Below are 25407 nucleotides of genomic sequence, written 5' to 3' on the forward strand. Positions count from 1 at the left end.
TCAGAAGCCAAAGCCCCTGTGATGCTAGTTTGACAGCGGCAGGGACAGGCAAGGTGGGACGGGATAGTTCAGTGCCGCGCGGCGGCTAGGAAATTCATCCAAAGCGAGGACGCGGGGAGAAGAAAAGCCCGAGGAGGGGAGCCAGCAGCGGCAGAGGGAGAAGATCAAAGTGAAGGAACTGCTTTGTGAGGGCAGGAGTCAGCAGCCGCGGCTGTCAGCACTGACGCCAGGGGACTTATCAAAACTCAGGGAGCTTTCTGCAGCCTGGAGTGAAAATCTCTCAGCTCAGCCACGTCCATCCGTCCATCCTGTCCTCCCAGAGAGGCGGGTGCCTTTGACAGGCACTTTGCAGAGGGGAAATAAAGAAAAACTCCAAGCTTCCAAAATCAATTTTCTTTCTGGCCTGCTCTGAAGTGTGTGATGGGAATTTTAAAGAGGCCTCAGCTGCCCGCTCCCTGGGGTGGTGGGTGTAGGGCTCTGCTGAAACTGCACTACTACCGAATGCAGGGTCCGCCTCTCCTCCGCGGGCGCGGCTCATCGGGGGCACTGACTGCCGCTATGCTGGGGGGGGGAGGGGAGATTAGGGATGGCAAAACTGGGGGTTCCCTGGCCGCAGCAGCAGCTCCACCTCAGGGGAGAGACGGAGAAGCCGGGAAGCGCCTCTGTGCTGAGCATCGGAAGTGGCCAGGGCAGGTTGAGCACATCCCTCTGGGCCTTGGGCAAAGCTGCCCAGGTGCAGTTGGAGAGGAGACTCAACTGCCACCGCTGGGAGACAGGCACTGACGCTACTCAGCTCCAGCCCCACAACCCAGCGACCCAGCGGGCAGCAGTGCTCTGGGCCGGGCACTCAGCAGCTGTATTTATTGGTGGCGGTGCCCACATTCCCGGCTCCCAGGCGCTGCCAGGGAGGTCGGCGGATACGACAGCAGCTCGGTGACCGGTTCTCTAGCAAGTGAGAGTTGCTTGCGGCAGCGCAGCTGAAGAGGGATGGGGCAGCGGCCTGGCGGACGAGTTCGGGAGGTGGGACCCTGCACCGGGGGCTGCAGAGATGGAGGCACCGAGGGGATTGTGTGAGACGCCGGCCAACAGGTGTCCAGGGCTGGCAGCGTTGGTGGAGTCGTGAGGGGCACGCGGCGCTTGAAAAGGGAGATGAACATTTTCTTAAAAAACATTTTCATTTCATCGAAAAGGCATTTGTGTGGTGCAAAAAGGTTTCTGTCCATCTATGGTGCTTCACTGGCCACGGGTTGGTTGGTGACAAACTGTGTGTGCAGTACAGGTGAAGGGATGGCAACCCTTGAGGTGTTTTAAACATGAACATTCACTGCTGTGCAGAGCACTGATTAATATGAAATATTTTGTTTCTATTTCTCATCATTTTCAAATATGCACCAAACTTTCATTGTACCCAAAACAACGTCAAGGGTTGTAGCAAAAATGCTTCAAAATGATTATATGATCCCCCTTGAACGAAATGTCTATGTTAATTCTTATTAAGCAATGTAGATGATTCATATACTTGGCTACAATTTGCTAATAATACTAATTAATAATGCATGTTCTTCTCAAGTCCATGCCAGTACCAAGGCATCATTTAGAAATAGCGCTTGGTTGGGAAAGAATTCATCGTGTCCCTTTGCTTCCTCCTAGTACGGTCATTGAATGTGCAATTCATGCTATATATTTTGGCACAGAGCCATAGGGCTTGATCCAAAGCCAACTGAATGGCCAGGCTCCCATTGATTTCAGTAGGTTGGCTCAGGCCCCATTTATTCAACTTCGCTTCTGATGTCCCTGTCTCAGAAAGCCTAGCCCCTCCACCCTCCACCCCCTGCAGCAGGGCCAGGCTTCTTCTCCTGCCGCAGCTTTCTCCCACCCTCGTCCCCACACCTATGCTGCACAGCCTCTCCCGGTGCAATGACCGCCTCGTGCAGCTTTAGGACCACATCTTTGCTCTGCAGCAGCACAGGAGACCTGCTTGCCCACAGCGCTTGTGATGATGCCTACGGTGCGTTCTCGCACACAAGCCTGGCCACGGCCTTCTGCACCCACGCAGTACTGACTCCGTGGGTGCAGTTCTGCAGCTCAGTCCTTCCAGGGAGCCTGCCTCGGGCAGTGCCAGGGGACCAAGAGACCTAATCCCTTGAGTAAGGATGACTTAGGTGTGTAAGGTTAATGGGAGCAGGCAATGTCTGGTTTTAGTTTAGAGGGCATTGGGCATTGTTAATCTCTTGCAGTGCCAGTCTACGCTGGATGAATTGTTGTCATGGCCCAGGCACCGTGGCCGGGACGCAGGACACCGTGGCCGGGACGCAGGGCACTCTTCCTACAGTGGATGTTGTTCTCGGCCTGTATTATGCATTAACACAGGAGGCGGATGGTTGCAGCTGCAGCAAGACCCAATGGTCTGGATTTCCTGCCGTTTCTGCATTTCCCCCCCTCCCCCCAGACCCAGCCTAGGGGACGCTCTGGGAAGGGAAGGCTCAGGGCTGCCTCCAGAACAAAGGCCCATGGGTTGGTGTTAGTGTTAGCCAGCCTGGCTGCTCTCTCCTAACTGCTGCCTCCGGTGCTGGAGGGGCCTGTCCCACTGCAGTGCTCCTGGCTGGGGGGAAAGGCTGGGAGTGGGAAGGGGGGAAACTGGAAACTTTACAAACCAGTTTCCTACGAACTGTGAAATTCCCCTTTCCCCAATGGGTGCAGCAGGCACAGCCTGCCCGGCTCCAGGCAGGGCCCTTGGCCTGTCATGCCCTTCCCTGCAGCTATGTATTCATTTCCTGCTGTTTCATTGCTCTGTATTTTGAGCTCCGTACAACTTCCTTGGGCTGACAGGCCTCCACCGGACTGAGCCAGGCAGGCAGCTCCGAAGAGCTGCCGAAGAGGTGCGGGGGGACGTCAGGAGTGCAGTGCGGAGCCTGGCGCCCTGGCAGGGGCAGAATGCTAATGGAGCTCCCCGGCAGAAGCCGGCTGAGAGGAATGTGTGGCCATGGAGGCCGGCAGGGGCTGCCGGCACGTTGTGCTAGCGAGCGGGCCGAGCCAGGTGCGCGGCTCCAAACAACTTCGCTCCCCTGTCAGGGCAAAGCAGCTGGTCGCTGAGACCCCAGCACTCGCTCCGCTGGTGGACAATCCTCTAGCAGCGAGCTCAGCCCAGCTGCCAGCCCCGCCACTTTACTCCTCCCAGCAGCATGTCTCCCTCTTCCCAGCTCCCAGGCAAAGTGTCACATCAAAGAACAGAGCCTTTTGTTTATTCCCCGTTTGAAGTGTGCTGCTAATTTTTGGTATGCAGGCGGCAGTGTTTGGCTCTCCGCTCCCAGAATAAATGCTCATTGCATTGCTCTTAAGTGACGGGAGCCCTCCAATTTTAATCTTTTATTCATAATCTTCCTGCAGCTCCGACACGGGAAAAACATGTAAATTCAAAACCGCTGGGAATTGAAAATTTCATAAGTGCTGCTGACCCTTCCCTGGCAGCCCAGGATGTGCGAGAAATAAAGTCAGTCTAATGAGGAGCCCTTGCGTTGGCTGACTGAGTCCGAGGAGCCCAGCCCTGCTGTCCGCCCTGCGCCACACATGCGGAGAGAGCCCAGCTAACAGGGTTGGATGGAGCCGGACCTTGTCCCCACAGCTGGGGCCTGCACACACTCCTGAACACAGGCTCACGCACGCACAGGCCCTTGCTTGCACCCTCACCCGCTTGCACGTCTAAGCGCATCCCATCCAGCGACGAGCGTGTGCACTGACATTCCCCAACACTCTGGCTCCTTCAATGTATCCATGATGGTCTGCAGGGCACTGGTGGGGTTTACACTAGTGACCCCCGCCCACGTCCCGGGTTACAAATAGTACAGGAAAATAGCCTCCCCCTGCATTCTGTCAAGGGCATCTGCGAGCCACCACCTCACCCCAGGAAGGGCAATAAACTGGGACAAACAAAAGGACTGGTGGGGCAAACTGGGGCAGGAGCAACAGCCAGCAGAGGGCAAGATTACACAAGGAGGGAAAGCCAGGGGACAGAGAGGAGGAGGCACAGTAAAGAAGGAGAAGGATGGCTGAACAAAGTGCTGAACAGGGAAGGAAAACTATGCAAGGGGACCTGACCGTGGGGAAATGATTGGCCAGGAGAGGCAAAAGAAGGGACTAAAACCGCTATGATTTTTTTAATTATAGGCACAGTGGAACAGCGTCATCAGGAGAGCCTGAAGGAGCCATGCATCAGACTGTCCCAGCGGTTAGAGCATGCACCTGAGAGGCCACAAATCCCGTCTCCTCTCTGCTGGGCTGGGGTCTCCTACATTGCAGATGAGTGCTGGAACCACTAGGCTGAACGTCATGAGGAAGGTCCTCCTGCTCCTTGCGAAAATGGCGTGGGCACCTAAAGCCCAGAGAGGGTTTGCAGCTGAGAACCCCAAGCAGACAGAGGTGCCGTCCTGCAGCCCGGACCTAGGCGCCTATCGCCACGAGAGGGGACCTGCTTAGGACACAGCCTTTGCCTTGGCACTGCCCTGTGGCTAGTTTAGTCGACGAGCTGCCCTCCATGCTGGTCCTTGTGAATCTCCTTCTAAGGCCCCTGGCGCGCCTCATTCTCGGTATGGGGAGCCTGGGTGACTATCTCAGGCACTGTGACGCCCAGCAATGGTCAAGGCACCTACAAGTCAGCCGTGGCGAAGCTCCACGTCTCCACACCGACGTTGCTTGGTGAATCTAGTGCAAAGCATGTTCACCCCAGTAACTCCCAGGGCTGTTGCTCCAGTGCAAGTGGCACTAACTGCAACTGCCGTGTAGACAAGGCTCCAGCATGCTCAAGTCAGTTCAGCACATGATTGTCTGCGTTAGACGGCCTGGTGGTAAATGCCCAAGCCCTTGGCTCTACCTTATAGCCGCCTCTAGTGCTGCCACTTGGGGAGCTGCGTCCAAAAATGACTAGTGTGGACACAGCCGGAATGTGAGGGGGTTGGCGATCCTTTTGCTACTCGTCTGAGGAGACCCTTACAGCACATACTCCACTTTGATTAACGCTGAACTTCAGCTACAGCCCATTGTGCGTGTTCCTTGCTTTGCCGATTGGGCACAACATTCTTAGCAACTGGGAACGAAGCCCCGGCTGTGGCTCTGGCCTCTGCACCCTCGGCTGCGCTGGCCTGAAGCGCCACGGAGCACAAGCTATTTAAGATGAGGAAGAAATGGGATTAAGGGTGAGTTCAGCCGGTAGGTGATAGTAAGACACTGATGTCCCTTGAGGCGTTCTGCAGCTAAGAGACATGTCTATAGTGACTTACAACAGAGACAGTATTTAAGGGAAATGTCTAAGGCACCTGTATATGTTGGGTCAGATTTTAAGCCTTTTAATGGTAGGACCATCAGTTGTTAGTGAGCCAACAGCCGGTCAGTCTGCACAATCTCTTGAACACATAGCTGAGTGCAGAGCGACGCAGGCAGGCTGGGAATACAGTGCGCCCTGGCAGGTGGGCTGCTGTGTGAGCAGACAGGAACGAGATCAGTAAAGAGGAGGCAAAAATTGCCCTTTGTTAACTTTCTCCACAGGGTGTGCTTGACCTCAGAAAGATTTCATAGACCTGACACAAAGAAGCGTGATTGTGTGTGTGTGTGAGACACCAAGCTGGGCGCCTGCCCGTGGACCTGCGGGTTATTTTACAGTCCTCTACCACAGGGGTCAAGCACCTTAATAATGCTGTCAGCATGCAGGGTTTGTATTATTAATGCCATCTCCCAGGTTAGCTTGGACAGCCAGAAAAGCAAATGTAGCAGGCTTGCCTTGCCATGCCTAGGCACTGGATTATGCATTGTTAGAGGGGGAAGCTAGTTTGGTTTGTTTCTGAGCCAGCGGATGACACCCGTTTCACTCCTTGGACGTCCCTCACCCTGCGCCCAGGCAGCAAAACTTCTGTTCCTGCACGCTGATTAATTGCCCTTCCTGCTGCTGCTCCCCAGGGAGCTCAGAGATGCCCTGACAATACAGGTAAATGGGAGCAGCGGTGGCCTGAACCTGGCAGCCCATCTGAAAGCGCAGTCAGCTGGACCCTTTGCTCTGTGGCCTGGCCAGCCCCTTCACTGCAAGAACACAGGGAAACGTAGAGACTGGAAAATAAACTGTCTTCTGGCTTCGGTGCCACGCTCGCTGGGAGATGTAAACACACAGCGAGACCCAGCCTCTTGGCCTTGGTGAGCTAGCCCTGGCCACAAGTGTTTCTCTCAGGAGCCCCAGGTACCGACTAAAGAGCGGAAAGGGAGAATCAGAATCTCACAACCCTGGAAAGTCAGGTCCCTTGTCACGGGGGGAAGGCACTTATCTAGCGAGCGGCTAGTAGTGTGGACACATTTGTCTAATTCTCAGAGGTTAATAATACTGTAGTTGAGCAGAGGGCTCTGAATAACATCCCCATATGAGCTCTTCACCCTGGTAAGGGTGGTGAGCAGCATCTGTTCACAGTGATGGTGCAAGGAAACGCGTGCGTCTCATGCTTTAAACACACACTGGCCACTCGTGGCCCCCTGCCGCTTTCTCCAGCGCAGATCCTGGTGGCTCTCTCCTTTGTTGTGGCATAGCTAGCTTCACAGGTTAATTGCCCCAACGCGATTCCTTGAGTTTGGCTTTGTGTAAGGAATTTTGATTTTGCAGGTGGAGCCTAGTATTGTGTCCGGGTAAATCCACAGTACCTAGAACCCACAGAAAACGGACAGAGGCTGCGACTGCAGATGAAATTGTTCAGGAAAAGAGGCATAGTGGAGTGACTCCTGGGACAACCTGGGGTTTGCACTGGTCACGTTGTCACAGCTTGTTTGTCCGTCAGGGCCAGGAAGGAGCTGCGGCTCTGTTCCTGCGGGACCTGAGTGTGGGCTCAGCGGTGAGAGGTGCGGGTATGACCGTACGCTGGCACAGTGACCGACAACAGCAGCTGGGGATGGGAAAAGGTAGGAGAGGGAGGGAGACAGACAGGCAGCATGAATCCAAACTCAAAGAGCTCCTCCCTGGGCCTGCGCTCAGGCCATGCCTGGTAAACGAGAAAGCACGGAACCGTCAATCAGTGACCCCAGATTGGCAGGTCAGAAACTAGCCGCACGGGCGGATAGAAGGTGAGGGGATGGGCTGGTGTGCCCGTCACTGCCTTCGTGGGGCCGTAAAGAAAGAGACTAATGGGAGAAAACTGGGCTACTGGAGCAAACGTCATCATCATGGCTGCTAACGCCCGCCCCGGGACCCTGAACCTTTGCCCTCCTGGGCCTGAGAGATGTCCTGACAGAGCTGGCCAGAGAGAGGGACCCAGGAAACTCCTCCACCTCCACGGCTGAATCCCAACCACTCCCTGGGATGAAACGGGATTGGACAGCTCATTTCCACTATCTCTTCTCTTCCCCCACCCATACACATCCACACACACGCGCACGCGCATGCATTCGCACAGACACACACATCCACACACGCATATGCATGCATTCGCATACACGCACACACAGACGTGCACTCACACACACATCCATATATGCCCATGCTATGCACAAACAAGCACACACAAATGCACACATGCATGCACACGCTCATCCTCACGCGCGCACACACACACACACACACACACACGTCCAAGTGCACTCATGCCATTTAAATCATAGCGGCTTTGCCACCCCCATTTCTCAGCTCAACAAGCTCATCCAGCTGAGATGCTGCCTCCAGAATCTCACACTTAAAATAACCTAACGACCGGCCCCGTGTGTGAAGTGCTGTGTGGGGCTGAGAAGGGCAGGGGTGCTGACTCCCCTGGGCAGGGCCCCTCGGGCAGCCCCATCCCTGCCGGAAGGGAAGGCAGCAGCAGCCTGTGGATCCCTTAGCAGCTCCGCCAGCCCTCGTGTCCCGTGAGAGCAAGCGTGTGTGACCCACTTGTCAATAAGAGACAGAGAAATGGGCAATGGGAAGGGTTTTATTGTCCTGGGAGAGGTGCAGACTCTGACCATAAAAGAAAGGCAAGGAAGAGAGAGGCAAGGTCCATCTAGCAATCCTTCGTCCCTGGGGACCAGGGCCCGTCCAGCAACGCCCCCATCCCCAGGGCCAAGGCCCGTCCAGCAACGCCCCCATCCCCGGGGACCAGGGACCGTCCAGCAATGCCCTGCCCTCCAGGGATCAGAATCTGCCCAGGAACCCCGTCCTCAGACCTCCCATGTGCCCAGCCAGCACCCTCCCTTCTGGGAACCCCATGTGCAGCAGGGAGGGCTGCCGCGTAAAGCTCCGAGTACTCAGGCCCCAGTCATTGACTGACCCAGGACTGGCGTGGGACGGGTCTGAGTGCAGGGAGCAGGTGGAATGTAAATAGAACAACACACTGTATCTAGCCCTGGTTAGGAAGAGCTTCCACAGGAAGCAGTAGAGCACCCGCTGTGTAGTCCTAGAGTAGAAGTGAGGTGTCTAGGCCTTGGACAGAAAACTAAACTGAGCCTGGGGAGGGTTCAGCTTAGCCAGGATTATTGCAGACAGGAAAATGGCTTTAACCCCTCCCCACCGCATCCAACCGTCTTCCAGTTCATCTGGTGCTGCTGGAAGGAGGTGACCTCGGGCCAAATCCTGCTGTCCCATATGCTGGTGTAAATTCAGAGTAACTCCACTGAAACCAATGGAGTGACTCTGGATTTCCTCGGCCATAACCGAGAGCAGACTCTGGCCTCCCTGCGAACCGGCGGGGGGCTCGGATGCACGAGCAGCAGCAGCGTTGGGCGGAGTTCTTCTCCCCCGCCCCGGGGAGTGGAGTTTCTCCACGAGCTCCTGCTGAATGTCCCCTTGAAGAGTCTCTGCAGCGGTCAGCCCCTCGGCTGCGTGTCCTGTGCTTCGAGACCCTTTTTGCGTAACTAAAGTCAGCCGCAGTAAACCAGCTTTGCCCACGGTAGAAAATCGTATTTACAAAGGGGAGCCAGAGGCCCGCTGTCCTCTCCAGCCTGCACCTGTCCATCCGCTGGGGACAGCTCAGCACGCCCAGCGAACTCCACGCGTTAGCCGGCTGCCTTCCAAAACCCCGCTGCACAGCTCCTGTCAGGGGGGCCTGGAGAAGCCCTCAGCTGCTGGGCAGCGAGGATCTGCCGGCTCAGCGGAGCCTCTGGCTGGGGCAGCGTACGCGGGCAGGTGGAACGCGGGGCGGTGCCCCGGTGACTGTCTCCAGCACGGTTAGCACAGCTGGCAGCCCGGCGGTGAGCAGCCCCTGACTGTTTTTAGGCCATAGAAGAACAGCGGAGGAGTGGAGAAGACGTGACAGGAGAGGCAAAGAAGAGGCAGCGTCTCTGCAGCAATGGGGAAAACCTGAGCACGTGGCTCTAAGACACGGCATGCCCGTGCCAGGCCTCAGCATGCCCGTGCCAGGTCCAGCCAGGTCCCGGGCTGGTGCATTCAGGAAGTGGTGACTTCCTAGCTGTGCCGGATTCTCCTTGGACAGCACTTCTCAGACTTCCCCTGAGCACGGGCCAGCACTCCTGGGCCCCACTCCCCAGCGCCAAGGAGTCCCTTCTGCTCCAAGCACCAGCAGAAACTCCTGCGGGAGGCTCAAGACTGTCTGGTTTTCCAGTTCCACATGATCTGACCCTCCTGAGATCGGGGGAATGAGACCAGTAGCCCCATGGTGGGCAGAGGTGAGGGACGCCCGCTGCCATGCAGTGGTGTGGGGCGGCCCTGCAGGGCTCCGAGATCCAGCTACACCTCCCGGCTATACAACAGCAACTCAGACGCAGTCAGCAGCAGCAGCAGACGGAAGAGACTTGCCCAGCTGCTCCCGCTAGCGCTGTCAGTCAGTGCGACTCCATGTGTAACAGCCCAGCCTGGGGAGTGCTCCCCGTGGGATGAGCTTGCTGGAGCAGCTCGGTAGTGCTGCCACCTCCTACTGCTCAGCCCCTAGCTAGGCCATGCTAGGAGCCCCAGCCCTGCAGGGACACAGGATGGGAAATGAAGCGGCCTGCCCTGCTTCGGAGGCTGCTCCTACCTTCAGCCAGAGGAAGGAGGCAGCAGATTCATCAGCATCTCTGGGAAGCTCTTCCACTTTCCCTTTGGAGCGCAAATCCCAGCAAGGTGATGGGAAGCCAGAGAGGCTCCAGGTCCTGGCTCGGTGCTTCTCCCGCCAGCTTTGCTCGCCGCTCGGCCAGGATCAGTGCTGTCGGAACACCAGCTGCTGGGGGCTGGGCAGCTGGTGATCAGAGATGCCTCCTGGGGCCACTGGTGTTCAGCAGCTGAGCCCGCATGACCTGGATGCTGCTCAGGATCTTCTTCTGGTGCCCCACGAGGGTGATCCCCAGGCTGTGAACGTCACTGTGAAAACAAAGGCAACATCAGAACCGCGGCTCCCCAAACGTGCGCACCCTGTGCTGTGGGCCGGGCCGCGGGGCTCCTCTCCGCGGGTCACCTGCCTGCCAGCGGTGGAGCTGCGGGTGTCTGGTTTGCTCTCAGGAGTGATCGGCTGTCATTCTGCATGGCCCACCCCAGGGCCACCGGCCCCACAACATCCCCAGGGGGAGATGGAGGCCAGAGGGGAAATGGGTCCTGACAGGCTAAGAGCAGGCAAGAGTGATGCTCTGCAATTGGATTCTGTTTTCATGAGATGCTCACAGATGACACAGCCAGACACACAGCCAGCCAGCCAGGCAGACACACAGCCAGCCAGCCAGCCAGACACACAGCCAGCCAGCCAGACACAGCCAGCCAGCCAGCCAGACACACAGCCAGCCCTCTCCATTTAGCAGCTTCTCCAATGTGTCCCTGAAACTCTAATTAGCATCACCTCATCCTGCAATAACACTGTGCCCGCCCAGACAAATGGTCTGACAGTGGTCGAGCTTCCACTCCCATCCAACCCTGCTCTACACAGCACCTTGTCTCACACACACACACACACACACACACACACACAGCCCAATGTGCATGTGCACACACACAGCCTTATGCTCATAGAGAGCACACACACAGAACTAATGTGCACACACACAGCCCTATACTGTGCACACATACAGAGAGACCTATGCGCACACACACACACACACGTGCATGCGCACACACACAGCCCTGTGCACATGCATGCACCCAGTCAGCCCTATGCGCACACACACACAGAGCCCTACACACACACACATGCAACCCTAAACACACACACACACACAGACATACAAAGCCCAGTGCACACACACACACACACAGAGCCCTATGCACACACGCACACACACACACACACACACACACACACACACACAAAGCCCAATGCGCACACACACACACACAAAGCCTAATGCGCGCACACACACACACTGCATTTCCTAGGAGGAAGGGTTAAAAAACTGGGCACATTTAGTTGTGAGAAAAGCAGACTGAGGGGCAAACCCGGTACCAGTCGTCAAAGGTATTAAGGGCGGATGGGGAGCAATTGTTCCCACATCCACTGAAGGCAGGAGAAGTAATGGGCTTCATCCGCAGTTAGGGAGATTTAGGTTGGATATTAGGGAAACCTTTCCAACTCTCAGGGTAGTGAAGCTCTGTAATAGGCTTCCCAGAGAGGTGGAGGAATCGCCGTCATTGAACTTTTTTAAGAACAGGTTGGACAAACTCTGTCAGGGATGGTCTAGGGTTACTTGGTTCTGCCTCTGTTCAGGGGGCCGGACTAGATGACCTCTTGAGGTCCCCTCCAGCCTTACATTTCTATCATTCCCCCCGATGTTTGGGCATCTTCAGTAAAATTGTGGGTTACCTGTAGTTTCTTTCACCTCCAGAGGATCGCAGAGCACGTTACGTAAAATACATACACCCCTCACCAAAATGCAGCTATTTCTGGAGTGGAACGTGGAAGCTGTGTGATAGGATACAGCAGCACTATTCACAGCACATTACTTGGAGAAGGAGGTCCAGAAGAAATGTTGGGAGGCAGAATAATAGTTTCTGGAACTGGAGGTTGGCCAGGACACCAGAGTTAACAGCTTGATTCTTATGACAAGTGTCACAGGCTCCTGTACTGTGGTTTAGCGCCTCAAACCGCAGACAGCCCCTCCAGCACTGGGAGGGTGACTCCGTACTGACTGGGGACAAAACCACTTCCACTGAACCATCCATGCCACGTCCTGCAAGACTGACTCATAAAGCAGGGCACCAAGCGGGGATGCACTCATTCCACTTCCTTCAGTGTTTGCATTTTCTGTGCTAACTAGGCCCAGCACTGCTTAGTTTGTAAGATCTGCAGGACCCAAGGTGGGAGGGAGGGCAGCAGACTGCGAGGTGCTGCCTGGGGGTTATGGCCTATGTCAGTCACTTCTCCCGTTGGTACTCACTTGATGTTCATTCGCATCACCATCCCCAGCGAGGAATACCCAGCCGCAGCAAAGTTCTCCCTGTAGCGCCCCAGTTTGATGGAATCCAGCCAGTCCTCCACAGTGAAACAGCTCGTGAAATCAAAGAAACCCCTGTCAAAGGGAGTCTGGGTGAACCTAGCAGGCAAGAGAAAAGACACAAACTTCGAGCTGGGGGGGATCAGTGAGTGCAGTCAAGGTAACTAAAAAGCAGCCATCGTCCAGCCCGTGGATTGGGGCTGGCAGCCGGATGCCCCAGCAGTGTCTACGGGTGATCAGTGACCACGCACCGCAGCCTGTGTTTTCACAAGAAGTGAAGATCAGGGGCAACAGGTCTGGGGCCTTCTGCAGTCAGACAGAGCTAAAGGGGGGGATACTGGACGGGCAGCCACATTTCCAGGGCTCAGTATTGTGTGTGCACTTCAGTGCACGTGCATATTTTGTGCGCACAACTGAGCTGGTGTGGAGATGTGGCCTTGGCGGAGCACGTGAACCCAAGCGTGGGAAATGGAGGCACCTGGCCGCTCAGCTGCTCCACTCCCGGGTGAGCCTCTTTCCCTGGCTGGTGTTAGCCATACCTGCGGCCATGGTCTCCCTGAGGCCGTAGCCACAGGCACCGCTCTGGCTGGGACGCTAGTCCGGCTCATTCTGGCTGTGGCCTGGACCGTGCTAGCCATACGCTCTGGCGTGGACACAGACCTGAACAGCTCGCCGTGGCTGTGATCCACCCATCCATCGTGGTGCCCATCACTGTGGTCTGTGAGTGCCTGACGTGGCTGGCGCCAGCTGAAAGCCCGGGCATGGCTCAGTCTCTGCCTGTCTCCCTGTGGCCGTGAACTAGCTCACTGTACGCTCTGGCTCGCCATGAGGCTCCTGCCCGCACACAGGCCATCAAGTAGCCAGCGTTAGCCGATGAGGAGCCATTGTAGCCATATCTGGCAAGAGAGTCTCTCTCCAGTTCCCGGTAGTTGATGCACTGGCGGGTTCTGTTGGCTGGAGTCTCTCTGGTTCGCCCTGGCTATGAGAAGCAGGTGCTGTGACCACCTGCGGAGCTCTCCCTGCCTCACTCGGGCTGTGGCCGGCCTTACCGGTTCACCGTGGCTGTGCACTTGAGGTTCTCCGGGTTGCGGATGAGCTTGTCCAGGATGCCGACAATCTGGGAGAAGCGTGGCCGCTCGCTGCGGTCCTTCTGCCAGCAGTCCAGCATGAGCTGGTGCAGGGCCGTGGGGCAGCCCATGGGGGCGGGCAGGCGGTAGCCCTCCTCCACCGAGTTAATGACCTGAAAGACAGGTTTGCTCTGGATGAGCACACGCTCTGTGAGGCCCGGGCTCTTTGCTCCAGAGCTCGGTGGAGCCAGCCACAGACTGAGGCTGGCAGAGCAGCTGCAGGAGCAATGGTGAGCAATGCTCACCGATGGCAGCACGCCCTTGTTCTCTGGCGGTTTCACGCTGAACGCACCATCCCGTGTGCTGACGGGCTCCGTGTGCCAAGCCCCCTCCCCCTCCCACTCTCCAGCCCCCTCCCTTCCTTTGCCTTTTCCATGTAGGCAGCCCCCTAACACAACCCACCAAGACACCCACTCATACGCAGTGGGGCAGGGACACCCAATCATAGGCAATGGGGCAGTGACACACCCCATGTGGAACAAAGGACTGCAAACGTATTGGTATTTGGACACCGAATATTTGACAATCCCCATCACTGCTCGGCTAAGCCCGGCGTTGAGGCCCCGGCGTTGCTCCTCCCAGACAGCAGAACGTCACAGATCGTTAAATGTGGCTGCCATCTAGGCGTGAGCCTTCGCGAGCTCTGTTACCATGAGGGGCTGCTGCTAGGAGGGGGAGGGACGGAACCGGCCTGATGCCAGCCCAGTCGGAGGCAGGCCGATTGACCTGGCTCACTTACATCCCGGTTGGTCATGTTCCAGTAGGGCCGCTCCCCGTAGGCCAGCACCTCCCACATGACGACCCCGTAGCTCCACACGTCGCTGGCGGAGGAGAACTTGCGGTACGTGATGGCCTCGGGGGCCGTCCAGCGGATGGGGATCTTCCCGCCCTGAAACACACAACACAGGGAAACTATTCCTGACCGGCTCCAGCCAGGACAAAGAGCTGGCCCCTGAGCCATTCAACGATTACCATGGAGAGCCAAAGCTGGGCTTCCCTGCCCCGGGAACAGGACCTGGGGCCAGGCATGCACAGGGGGATATCCACTTGCATCCACCTTAGAGCCTGCCATTGGGGTCTCTGTGACAGCCAGGCTCTGAGCCAACATGCCCAGGCTGCCACTGGAACCCACCGTCTCTGAATCCGTCATGCTTTCAAACACTACGGTGAGATGACTCGCCTGCCCTGGCCGCCAGCAAAAAGCTCCCAGGCCTGGGCTTGCTTAGCTTCGTTACTGCGGCAGGGCTCTCCGTTCTTTGATACCAAATGAAGAAGCCACAAGCCAGGGTGGTGCTGAGGGTCCGACCCGCAGCCACCAGGACCGCCCAGCGTTAACTAGAACCCCAGCAGCCCGAAGAACCAACGGCGCCTGGGCAGGGCCTTTCCCAGTTCAGTGTTGCTGCTGGCGCTACAGAGACTGAGCCTAGAACAGGCAGCTCCTTCCCTGCCCCTAAGAAGACGACACAGACAGCTTTCTGGCAACGGAAGCACTGCAGGGTCTGACTATAAACAGGTCTCCTTCCTTCACTGAGCCCGACTGCTCATCTACCCGGGAAGTGCATGCAGCTCCTCTGCCCTCCCCTGCGTTTTTATCTGCACTGTCCTCTCCTGGGCCTGGCCTACGCTGGCAAAGTGGGACCCATAACTCACCACTGGGAGCACCAGCCCGCGGTCTAGTGTAGACAGGGCTCAGGCATTTTCACCACCATGTCAGCTACCCAGCACAGAGCAGGGCTAGACAGACGACGCGCTGAGCCTGGTGAGCGAGGGGGATAGCCTGTCGTCCTGTCGCACGGGTAACTCCGGAGCAGTTTGTAATGGCAGCGTGAGAACCCAGGATTGACACTGAGCGCCGGAGCCCGGGCAGGTGCTGATGCTGAGCAAACGTGCTCCTTTCAGATCTGATCCGACCCCGACGCTGGTAGAGGGGCTGAATTTTAAATACCACTTTTTGCCGCTGGATCTCTGCATTGGGCTCCAGACCAGACATTCACCGATCATTAGCAGCTGCTGAAGCAGAGGTGAGCGGGAAAAGTGTCTTTGCCCAGGACAGTTGGAAAGCCTCATCTAGTGACTCGCTCAGTGGCAAATGCCCACGTGGGCAAAGCATGCCCCAGTCTACCCTCGCTCTCCTGATCTATGTGAAGCCAGGGCATGGGGCGGCTCTGGAAACCGGAGCAGGGTTGGCCAATGAATAGCTCAGTGCTTGTTTCACGTGACACATCCCAGCCCTGCCAGGAGAATCTCCTTGTGTTGCCAGGCCTAGTGCTTAGCATTTTGCTCGCGTGCAGGACTGAACCTGAAAGCACCGGGAAGCAGCGGTGAGGTCAGCATGGTTTTTGGAAGGCCTCCACCCGCAGGTGTCCCAGAGAGCTGGATATAAGGAAGACAATAAGGCAGAGCTGGGCTCACATTAATGCAGCCTCTGGTCTGACAGTACCTGGTTTGGTGCTGCAGAGTGTCCCACACGCAAGCACGGCAGGGAGAACAAACCCAGAAATACTGTACATTGGAGGATGCATGAACGTACCGTGGTGGTGTACGCAGCGTCAGGATCATCCTCAAGGATTCGTGACAGGCCGAAGTCGGACACCTTGCAGACCAGGTTGCTGTTAACAAGCACGTTGCGGGCGGCCAGGTCTCGGTGCACGTAGCTCAAGTCGGAGAGGTATCTCATGCCGGCGCCTATGCCCCTCAGCATGCACACCAGCTGGATGATGGTGAACTGCCCGTCGTGTTTCTGGAGAGAGAACAACCCAGTCTTTAGTCCGGGCCTCTCACTGGGCACCTGACAAACACCGATCTGCACGCTGATTTGGTGCCCCTTGGGGCTGTGTGACCTGAGCCCTTTCCTCATTAAGATACACTCACTCAGCTCAGCTGTTGCAATCTGCAACGTCCCCACACTGGGGCTCCAGACCCAGAGGCCTCTCGGAGCAAGCCGAGCTTGGCCAGGGGAAATGAAGGACAGGACGTACTCCTGTCACCCCCACCTGCGACCCTCCAGTCTTCCCACTACACAGCCCTGGCAGATGCGTCTGTACACCAAGACCAGCAGTCCTGCCTCTCGTGCTAGGACGCTCCCCTAGTGCAGACGCCTTGGAGATGCCTGGTGTTCTCTCCAGAGATGAAATCCCCAAGCCTGCAGCTTTTACTCAGCGGTCATGAAGCTGCAGAGTGTGGATCAGCCTGTCCTTCCCCCTCATCAGCCACTCCGCCCTGAGGAATGTGCAATGAATAAAAACACGGAGGCGCTGATTACCCGGAGAAAGGAATCAAGTGAGCCATTCTCCATGTATTCGGTTACAATCATTACCAATTTGCCTGCAGAAGACAAGAGAGGTCAAGTTAATAGAGAAGTCACCTTCCTCTGGGAGCCTCTGTGCCTGCCTGGCGGAGGGAGGGAAGTAAATCCAGGGCCACTGGGGCAACCGAGGGGTTCCCTGAGCCCTGCAAAGAGCTGGTCAGGTCCCTCTGGCGCCCAGTTGGGGGGTATATCCCCGTTGGGTGGATACAGCGCTAACACATCCAACTCGGAGTTTCTCTATAGGTGCCATTGATGTTGCTAAGTCAGTTTCATTGTCTAAATGAAATTTGCATCCCATTACCATAACGCTTTGCATTTCAATGTGCCTTTTAAAACCAAGACTTCACTTTACATTTCAATACCACGCGGCCTTTAAAAGGAATGCTGATGGACAGCGCTTCCCTGACCCTGATAACCCTGAGCTCCGGCGTTGGGGTGCAGAGGGGACCGAGGGGAGGGACGCCACCACATCAAGTAGGCTGTGTTGCAAAGGCCCCTGTCAGGTGCCCATTTCACCGCCCTCAAACCAATGGTTAAAAACGCCCCAGCTGACAGCGTTTTCCTGCCAGTGGTGAGCGCCGCAGCCAGGAATAAACAGCTCATTTCTCTAATGAAGTGAGGAGGGGAAGGAGAAAGTGGCAGGTTCTGGGAGTGACAAGCTGTCTCCCTCGCAAGATGCTCATCGGAAATGTCGAAAGGAGAGACGGCCGCTGGGCTGAGGAGCTGGCTCCCAGAGCCTGAATCTTCCAGCAGAGACCCCAGCTCATGCTGGGACTTTATCCTGGGCCCTTGCGCCTCCTGCCCAGTAGCAATCCAAAGGCACTTTATTAGCAGCTCCCTGGAATTCGGTGCTGCTTGCACAGAGCTGGACAACGAAGCCCGCAGGACAGGTATGGCAAGGACAGGGTCAGGGCAAGCATCACCCACACTGCCGCCTGCCAATGCCCGGCCAGCCCTTCAGCAGGGGCCCTCGAGGAACAAGAGGGTAGCTATCTCTGTGTCTCTTTGCTAGGTCTGCCAACGCGTGCCAAGCCCAGCAGCTGCCTCTCTGACATGGAGCCCCCACCCAGGAGATGTTTACCCCCACGTTCTGGACACATTTCATATTGGCTACCCGCGCCCCATTTCCCTAACTTCCCTTTGCAGCTCCAACAGGATGCAGGCTCCTCCACTCCTGTCCTAAACCCCTCAGCTGCGTTGCAGTAGTCAGTCAGACAGCTGCCACGTTCCACCCCAGGCGGCTGCATTAGGATGGTGAACAAAGGGATCTCTGCACAGAACAGTTTGCATTTTGGTTGATGATACTGGAGATCCCTGGGGACGAAAGGGGCTAGTAAAGTACAGAGCCCCCACTAGTGAGAAACACGTCATGCAGCAGTTGGCTGGCCTCAGAACAGGGCTGTAGAAGGGTCTCTACCAGGCTTGGGAGAGGAAAGTGCTCCCCCAGGGAAGTGACTGTGAGATCAGCGTCCCCCCGTCCCCATGGTTCTGCCCCGACTAGGTGGCCGCCAGCTCTGATCTGTTGCACCCAGCCACGTACTCCTGGTCACCACGCCCTCCAGGTGGATGACATTGGGGTGGTCGAACTGCGCCATGATGCTGGCCTCGCTCAGGAAGTCCCGTCTCTGCTTCTCCGTGTAACCTGCTTTTAAAGCCTTGATGGCCACGGGAAGCTCCCTCTTCCCTGGCACTTTCAGGTGCCCATAACACACCTCCCCGGATTCTCCTGCAAAACAAGAAAAGACAAGGGAAAGGGCTTAGCTTCTCACTTCACTGCAACCTCCCAGCACCCCACCATCAGAGCCGCACTCCTTCCGCCGCTAGAGGTCCAGAGCCAAGAGCTCGGGGGCCTGTTTTCTAGAGCCAATAAGAAGGCTGCAGCAGAGCGCATTGCTTAGGGGTCAGGACTCCTGGGTTCTCTTTCCAGTTCTAGCACTGGCTCACCTTCAGGAAACCACTGCCTCGCTCTGTGCCTGTTACCCACCTTCACTCTTGCATAGCAACAACGAGACAGGCTAAGCGCGTCCCATTACGGGATTTCCAACTTCCCTCACAGCGGTGGGTGAGCAAAGCCAGGTGAAAAGGCAAGAGCGGGACCAGTTTAGTGAGAATCCCCAGCACCTCCCAGGCTGGGTCCCCTGGAAGCTCTGAGCCCTCGCATCCTGGCTGCGTCTGTCCAATTACCAAGCAGGAAGGTACGTAGACGCCGTGCAGCCTTTGGATACCATGGGTCTCACCAGCGGCTGATGGCTCGCTTGCTCACCCGCTCTCTCTTCTGCACTTGCCTTCCAAGCCCCTATTCTCAGGCGATATTTTCACTTTTCAGAAAAATCAACATTTTGGCTGAAACGGCTCAAGCGTCTCCTCAGTCCGAACATGAACTTTGGGGGTGAAATTCAGGGTAGCAGCTGAGGAGACGCCTGTGCAGGGATAGCCAGACCTTCCGCTGGTGCAAGGCGGCGTCGTTCCATTGCCTGCAGCTGAACCTCGCTGATTAACACCCGCTGAGCATCGGTTCATTTCATACCTTAAACAATTCTGCACAGGTTTTTTGTGCTCAAAAAGCGAGCGGATGGATTAAGCCCTCGCTGAGGATGAGAACAGCACTCAGCACGAGCTGTATTTATTTAGTCCCGCGCCTCTCCAGACATCAGCACCTCCGCCCCGCGGGAAGAAATCGCTTTCTGAAGCAATGTGTGAAACGCGCAGAGCCGGGGCACTCACCGGACCCGATGACCTTCTCAATTTTAATCCTGGAGGCCTCGATCTCCCGTGTGAACTCGTGCACGGCTTGGCAGGGGTCTTCATACGTGTGCGGCTCCACATAGAACTTCACTGTGAGATTTCAGTGGGGGAAGGAAAGGCAAGATCATTCCAACAGCAAAGAGCGGTGCCGTCTGGGAGCCGGCGCGGCGGCAGGAATCCAGGCACAAGGCAGCGCAGCGCAGGCGCAGGAAGAGCTACCTGAGAGCAGACACCTCAGCGCCACGCACAGAGCAGAGATGCCCCAGTCAGTGGGGGCCTGCTCTCTGGCATCCAGCTCCAGGGCAAATCAAAGTCTCCCTTCAGAACAGACTCTCCAGACCAGCCAAAAGGCCTGGATACCCAGAGGGACTAGGAAGATCATCGGAGACTAGGAGTAGCTGGCCCAGAACTCACCCCCGGCTGGGTAGCAGAAAACAGCTCACCCCAGACCCATCTCCATGGGGCCTTGGACTTTCTGCCTTGTGTGTCCTGTTAGTTGTGTTTCCCTTTGCCCCTCGCCCCGGCCTGTGAGTATGAGAGTTACACCCGCTCAGCCCCCTTGTGCCATGACACACTACACCCCCCTCCCCTTGAAACTCAGTCCCTGTCTCGACACCGCTGCTGTCAGCCCCACTAGCACGGTGGCTGAGGCAGCCTGTCCCCAACACAGCTGGTTTCTCTATAGTCACAACAGCAGGGGGGGCCGGATGCCTGCTCCCAGGAACCCTCTGTTCTGGTGCTGAGAGTGAACGCACTCAGCACCTGCCGGCCCACGGCTTTAGCGGAGACTTGAGGCACTCCAGGCTTGGTGCTCTGAAGACAGGAGCAGAGCCAGCCAGGCACCTACCCTGGCCATTCTGATAGTGCATCTTCTCCTCATCCGAGTCCTGGAAAGCCTTGCTGTAGCCACAGTGCCTGCCGTGGGGACAGAAGAGGAAGATGGAGGGCGCCTGATAGACCGGCTCTGCCTCCCACCTCACACCCGCCCAGCTGTGGGTTACCACAAGCAAAGCAGGGCGCAGTACCAGAGACTCACGCAGAAGCTGTGCCGCAGCTGACGGCTACGGCTGCACGCCGTCCCTCGCTGCAGCAGAGCACACGACAGCTGCCCTGCGGATCTTCACACCCACCCCCAGATTTCAGTTTGCCCAGACCAGGGTATCTCGTGTACCATGTCCAAGGTTCAACAGCGATCAGCTCAGATCAGCCAGCATCCCATCCGTCCCGTCTCACAGTGAGAATCTGCTCTTCACTGCGATGGGTCTGTCCTGTGCACACGACCTGTAGCATCATCACAGTCTAGCAGCCCCCCTGGTCAACCTTGCATCCAAGGGTTTTGGTGGATTCTGTATCTCACACCCCGTATGAATCTGCCGAATGACACCATCACTGCTGAGCATTTGGCAATGTCAACATTTCATCCCCATAATCAGTAGGAGGTCACACAGGTAGGAGCACACCAAATCAAAGCAGGAGCGTCCTACTACAGGAAATGGATGTGTTTAACATTTGCCATATCAATCAATAACAATACATATTTGCATGATGGGGTACATGAGGTGAAGGGCTGGGGGGATAGCACGGACCTTGACTGTCAGCTGAGACAGTGACCACTCTGTTTTATGTGAAAAACAGTCAACAATCAGAAACATGTTCAATAACCTTAGACTTCTAATAATAATTGTAACCAAATACGTCATGTTGGAGTCCTTAGGAATGGTTGCTAGTGCTCTGTCTCGTTGCAGCACCAGCTCGAGGTCCCGCGATGAGCAGTGCAGGTCATTCCTTGCCATTGCTCTTGTCATCTGCAAATGCTAACGCTGATTTTGCCAAGTCGCCGTGACATACCACACAGCCGCGGCACACCCAGAAATGGTCCGTGGCAATTTGGCTCTTTGACAGTCACATCTCACAGATTTACAAGGTGCATTACCCCCACCAGCGTCCTTGACTAACTTCAAAATATCTGGAGAAGCAAGCGTGACATCGTCTGGTACGGTTCTTGGAAACAGAGACTTGGAACCGGCATCATGTGTCCATCCGAACCACAGTGGAGCAAGCAGCTTGCAGAACTTTCAAGAGTACTTTTGATGAGGCCAAAATAGGAAGCTACTGTCCCACAGCCTGAGAGTGCGGGGCAGCTAACAGTCCTGGTGCAGTGTCCCGGGGTTGCTCTGAAGGAGCACAGGTGCAGAAGTAGCTGTCTAGTACAGCTCTCTCTTGGACTGGGGGTTCCATGATCACTAAATATGGTGATCTTTCAAAGTAACGATGCAAAAGCAAGACAAATACGTCAGTGTCATCTGCTGATACTGACTCTTCCACCACTTTCTCTTTTGCAGCCATCACCGTTTGTTGTCTGAGGATGTCCTTGGCTTCCTCATGCGAGGTGGTTCTATCTCCCCTGTTCAGCACCACACCTTTCAGCTCCGTTTCTTTCATCTCTGCCTGCAGTAACTAGCTCGTGACTTAGTGTGCGTGTTGCCGATGAAACTTCTTGTCTTAAATGAGTTCTGTACAAACGATGTTGATCAACTCTTTCCTATTTTCATTAACCGAGACAAGTTTATGTGGTGGTAGCCGGCGTTTGTCCGCAAATGATGCTCTCTGATTGCTTCTGTAGCTCTGTTAGCTGTTGTGACACTCGTTGTGCTGAAGTATTCGCACCTGTCCGGGACAAGGTCTGCAGCACCTGCTCCTCGCTCGTGTTCAGTGAAGGTCCTGAAATGTGTCACAAAGTCCTGGAGGAGAGCACTTGCCGGCACTGACCATGCAGAGGACTCCGTAGGAAGTATGTCGAGCTGACAGTTCTGTCGGCGTCTTTACTTTACATTAGCTTTGGCAATCCTGTCCCCAGCGTCAACGAATGCTGATGTTGGTACAGGAGCCAGCTCGCGTGATCAAATAGTCTTGATGTCAGCCTCTCATGAACCTGCTTGTAGGCCTATCACTCTTCAGTAGATAGTGTCAATGCCTTTGTTAGACCAACCCGTACATGCTTTTTTCACTGCCAGTGGCTGCTGTCCTTGGCATTGTTTCAGAGAACCCCAGTTACATTCCAGTTCATGCATTTGGAAAACTCCCGTTGTAAGTGCATTGTCTATGTTGAGTGATGGTTGTGTCACGCTACTACTGCCGACGTTTACTACTGCCTCCCAGGGCTTAGTGGCGTTTAAGGGACCAATGCGCAGTCAAGCTTCTTACTTATAGCTTCTCTGTACATTGCATCTGCAGCAACCCTGGACTTCGCTTTGTCTGTGTGGATCTCCTGGATTGTGCTTGGTGCGTGGTGATTTATAATCGTTAATGTCCACGAGTGTCCAGTGTTTGAAAATGGATCTGCATGAGTGAATATGTAAGAATTTGTTGTGAGCATGCTCTGAGAGGAGAGGAAGGATATGTCGTGTCTCAGCTGGGAGCGGAGGGGGTATGCTAGCGAGGTAAGCGGCTATAATACAGACATCACATATGTACTTCCTAGCTCCATAACAACATATTAGTGTGCAGTTTTCATTACAAATATCGGAACTGCAATGAAAACGCTTCCCTGTCACCTGGCTTGTGGTAAGTGCTCGTATTTCAAAATGCTCAGCGGTGACCAGCTATCATCAGGCAGCGTCTTTGAACACAGGGTCTTGAAATTCAGAGTCTGCAAAATAAAACCTTGTATGGACGCTAAAACAAGGCACTACCAAGGTGCTACCAGACTACTGCTTTCCCAGCAGGCCTATTGCAGCTCAGCTCCAGGTCGCCCTTCGCCTGCGTAGCTCTCTGGAGGTGGCAAGGAGCCCTGCTCTCGTCTATCCGATCTAACTCTCCCCAGGAGCACTCTGCTGCTCCTCAGACATCCTGGACTCCGGGAGGTGGCAAAGGAGGAGGAGCTCCCTCTGGATGGGCCTGTAGCTCAGCAGGGAGGGAGCAGGTGGGGACAATGCTCTGCTCCCGCCGTCAGGCAGGCAGACCAGAGTCCCCAGGGGTGAAACTAACGCAGCCTCTTGCCCCAGCTCTTGGGAGAGCCTAGGTAAAGTCTCTTTGAGTTCAGCATGCAGCAACCTCAGCATGTCTCCTACCTCTTCCTGCAGATCAGAACCACCAGCAGCATCACAAGGCCAGTTATCAGGGTCAGGCAGATCCAGATGATCGTCGTGGTGTCATACCTGAGAGCTACTGGAAGAGGTACGTCACAGAAGGTGTTAGCTAGAGGAGAACTCGGGGAGCATGCACCTGCTGTGAGGCACGCCCTCTGTAAACACACATTCCCTAATATGCAACACTCTGCTCCATCGCCAGGCGTTTCCGCTGAGGCTCTTGCAGGGAAAGGGATTGACCCTCCTGACCCGCTATGCAGTGCCATTTTTACAGACGGCCCATTGACCGAGAGCTGTGCATCAGGCGCTGCACCTTTAAGCCTTGTGCCCATGCACACACTTCCTCTCTCTCCCCTACCTCCTCTTCTCATGCACTCACCTGCTTTTCCGGTCTCCACCTCCACCATCTGGCTGAACCTGCCGCAGCCAGCAGAGGTCCGGGCCCGAACCTGGAATATGTAGCGGGTTGCAGGCTTGAGTCCTGAGACAGTCGTGCTCGTGGCTTTGGATTTGAGCGTGGAGTAACTCTGCATTTCCTTGTCCTGTTGGAGAGCAAGGCAAAGATCTCACTCAGACAGCGCAGGGGCTGGGGAGGAAATAATCCTCTGTGTGTCTGGCTGGCAGCGATAATTACACCATGAAAATGCAGACTAAGCAATAACCCTGCCTTAATCCACCCTGCTGAGGCCTGGCCAGGCTGCGGGGACGGGGCCAGCAAGTCGCTGTTACCTTCTCGTAGTATTTGACCTCGTACTCCAGGATGATGCCGTTGGGTTGGTCCGGCTCATGCCACAGCAGCGTGACGCTGTTCTGACCCGTGGTCTCCTGGCGAAGCACCAGCACCTGGGATGGGGCTGAGAATGCAGAGGTCAGAACATCAGAAACTGGACCTGTCCCCAGTGACAGAACGAGCCACACGCTGCAGCCTGGAAATCCAAGCCTCTGGGTCCCTGACGCTGCCGGAGCCTGTTCGCAGTCCAGCCATTGCCCCAATCTTGGGGTCTCTTGGCGCAAGCTCAGAGGGCAGCCCTGCTACCTCGCACCTTCCCCAAGAGCTGGACCATGCTGTCCTGTTGCCAAGGGCCCAGGTGCAGCGCTGACCCTTCAGACTCCCCCGCACGTAAGCACGCTGTGTCCCAGCACTCCACCCTGCTCCCTAGTGAGGAGGGACGGGCAGCCTCCCGGCGTCCCAGACTGTGGGAGCTGCTCTCTCTGTTTTGGGTTCACAAAGGCAGGGCAGAGCCACAAACCTTTCTGGTCAGTGGGGCCCCAGTTACGCCCTCGCCAGCTCAGCACACGGCGCTGGCGTGCAGAACAACACAGCTGGGCTCAGAATTGACTGGTTTTCTTTTCCAGTCTGTCTAGCTAATGATCGGACAAGCTATGTGCCAGGGGCAGGAAGCGCCGCCCACCGGCATCTTTGGGGCCCTGGGCACACCCCTTGCTGCTGCCCGTCTTTTCACTCCCTCGTTGTGGGGAATGGATGCAGGGAGTCATAACGGAACAGGGCCCTGTGACGGGGGAGAGGGTAGCAATGAAATACCCCAGTGTCACTGTGGGTGGATGGAGCGGGTAATAACGCAGAGATTGGAAGGCCAAAAGGGACCGTTCTGACCATCTGATCTGACCTCCTGCATAGGCCAGGCCAGAGGCCCCCACCTGGGGATCCTGCATCCAGCCCCGAGCTTTGAGATAAGAGACGTCTACTCTTGATTTAAAGATCTCAAATGACAGAGAATCCACCACATCCCTAGGCAAGTTGTTCCAAAGGTATTCAGTGCCCATCACCTCTGCA

General features: G+C 56.0%; 1 protein-coding gene across 3 annotated transcripts in view; it reads right to left on the bottom strand.

Annotated features, from left to right (window-relative positions):
- Positions 1-7913: 7913 nt before the first annotated feature.
- EPHA8 (EPH receptor A8) overlaps positions 7914-25407 on the bottom strand; it is a 48883-nt gene continuing 31389 nt past the window's right edge. The window contains exons 5-16 of one of the 3 annotated variants that reach the window (XM_067566273.1): positions 24342-24466; positions 23992-24154; positions 23595-23691; positions 20372-20439; positions 19504-19614; positions 18320-18505; positions 16735-16796; positions 16003-16212; positions 14212-14361; positions 13395-13585; positions 12289-12444; positions 7914-10288 (exon numbers count right to left, since the gene is read on the bottom strand). In XM_067566273.1, the coding sequence (XP_067422374.1) occupies positions 10174-10288; positions 12289-12444; positions 13395-13585; positions 14212-14361; positions 16003-16212; positions 16735-16796; positions 18320-18505; positions 19504-19614; positions 20372-20439; positions 23595-23691; positions 23992-24154; positions 24342-24466 (1634 nt within the window). In that variant the 3' untranslated portion in view covers positions 7914-10173. Of the gene's footprint in view, positions 10289-12288; positions 12445-13394; positions 13586-14211; positions 14362-16002; positions 16213-16734; positions 16797-16837; positions 18050-18319; positions 18506-19503; positions 19615-20371; positions 20440-23594; positions 23692-23991; positions 24155-24341; positions 24467-25407 lie in introns of those variants that run through there. The other 2 variants (XM_067566272.1, XM_067566274.1) reach the window with 2 other exon arrangements.

Source organism: Emydura macquarii, unplaced genomic scaffold, assembly GCF_026122565.2.
Source record: "Emydura macquarii macquarii isolate MOO-44397 ecotype Brisbane River unplaced genomic scaffold, CSIRO-AGI_Emac_v2 contig_2768, whole genome shotgun sequence".
NCBI lineage: Eukaryota > Metazoa > Chordata > Testudines > Chelidae > Emydura > Emydura macquarii.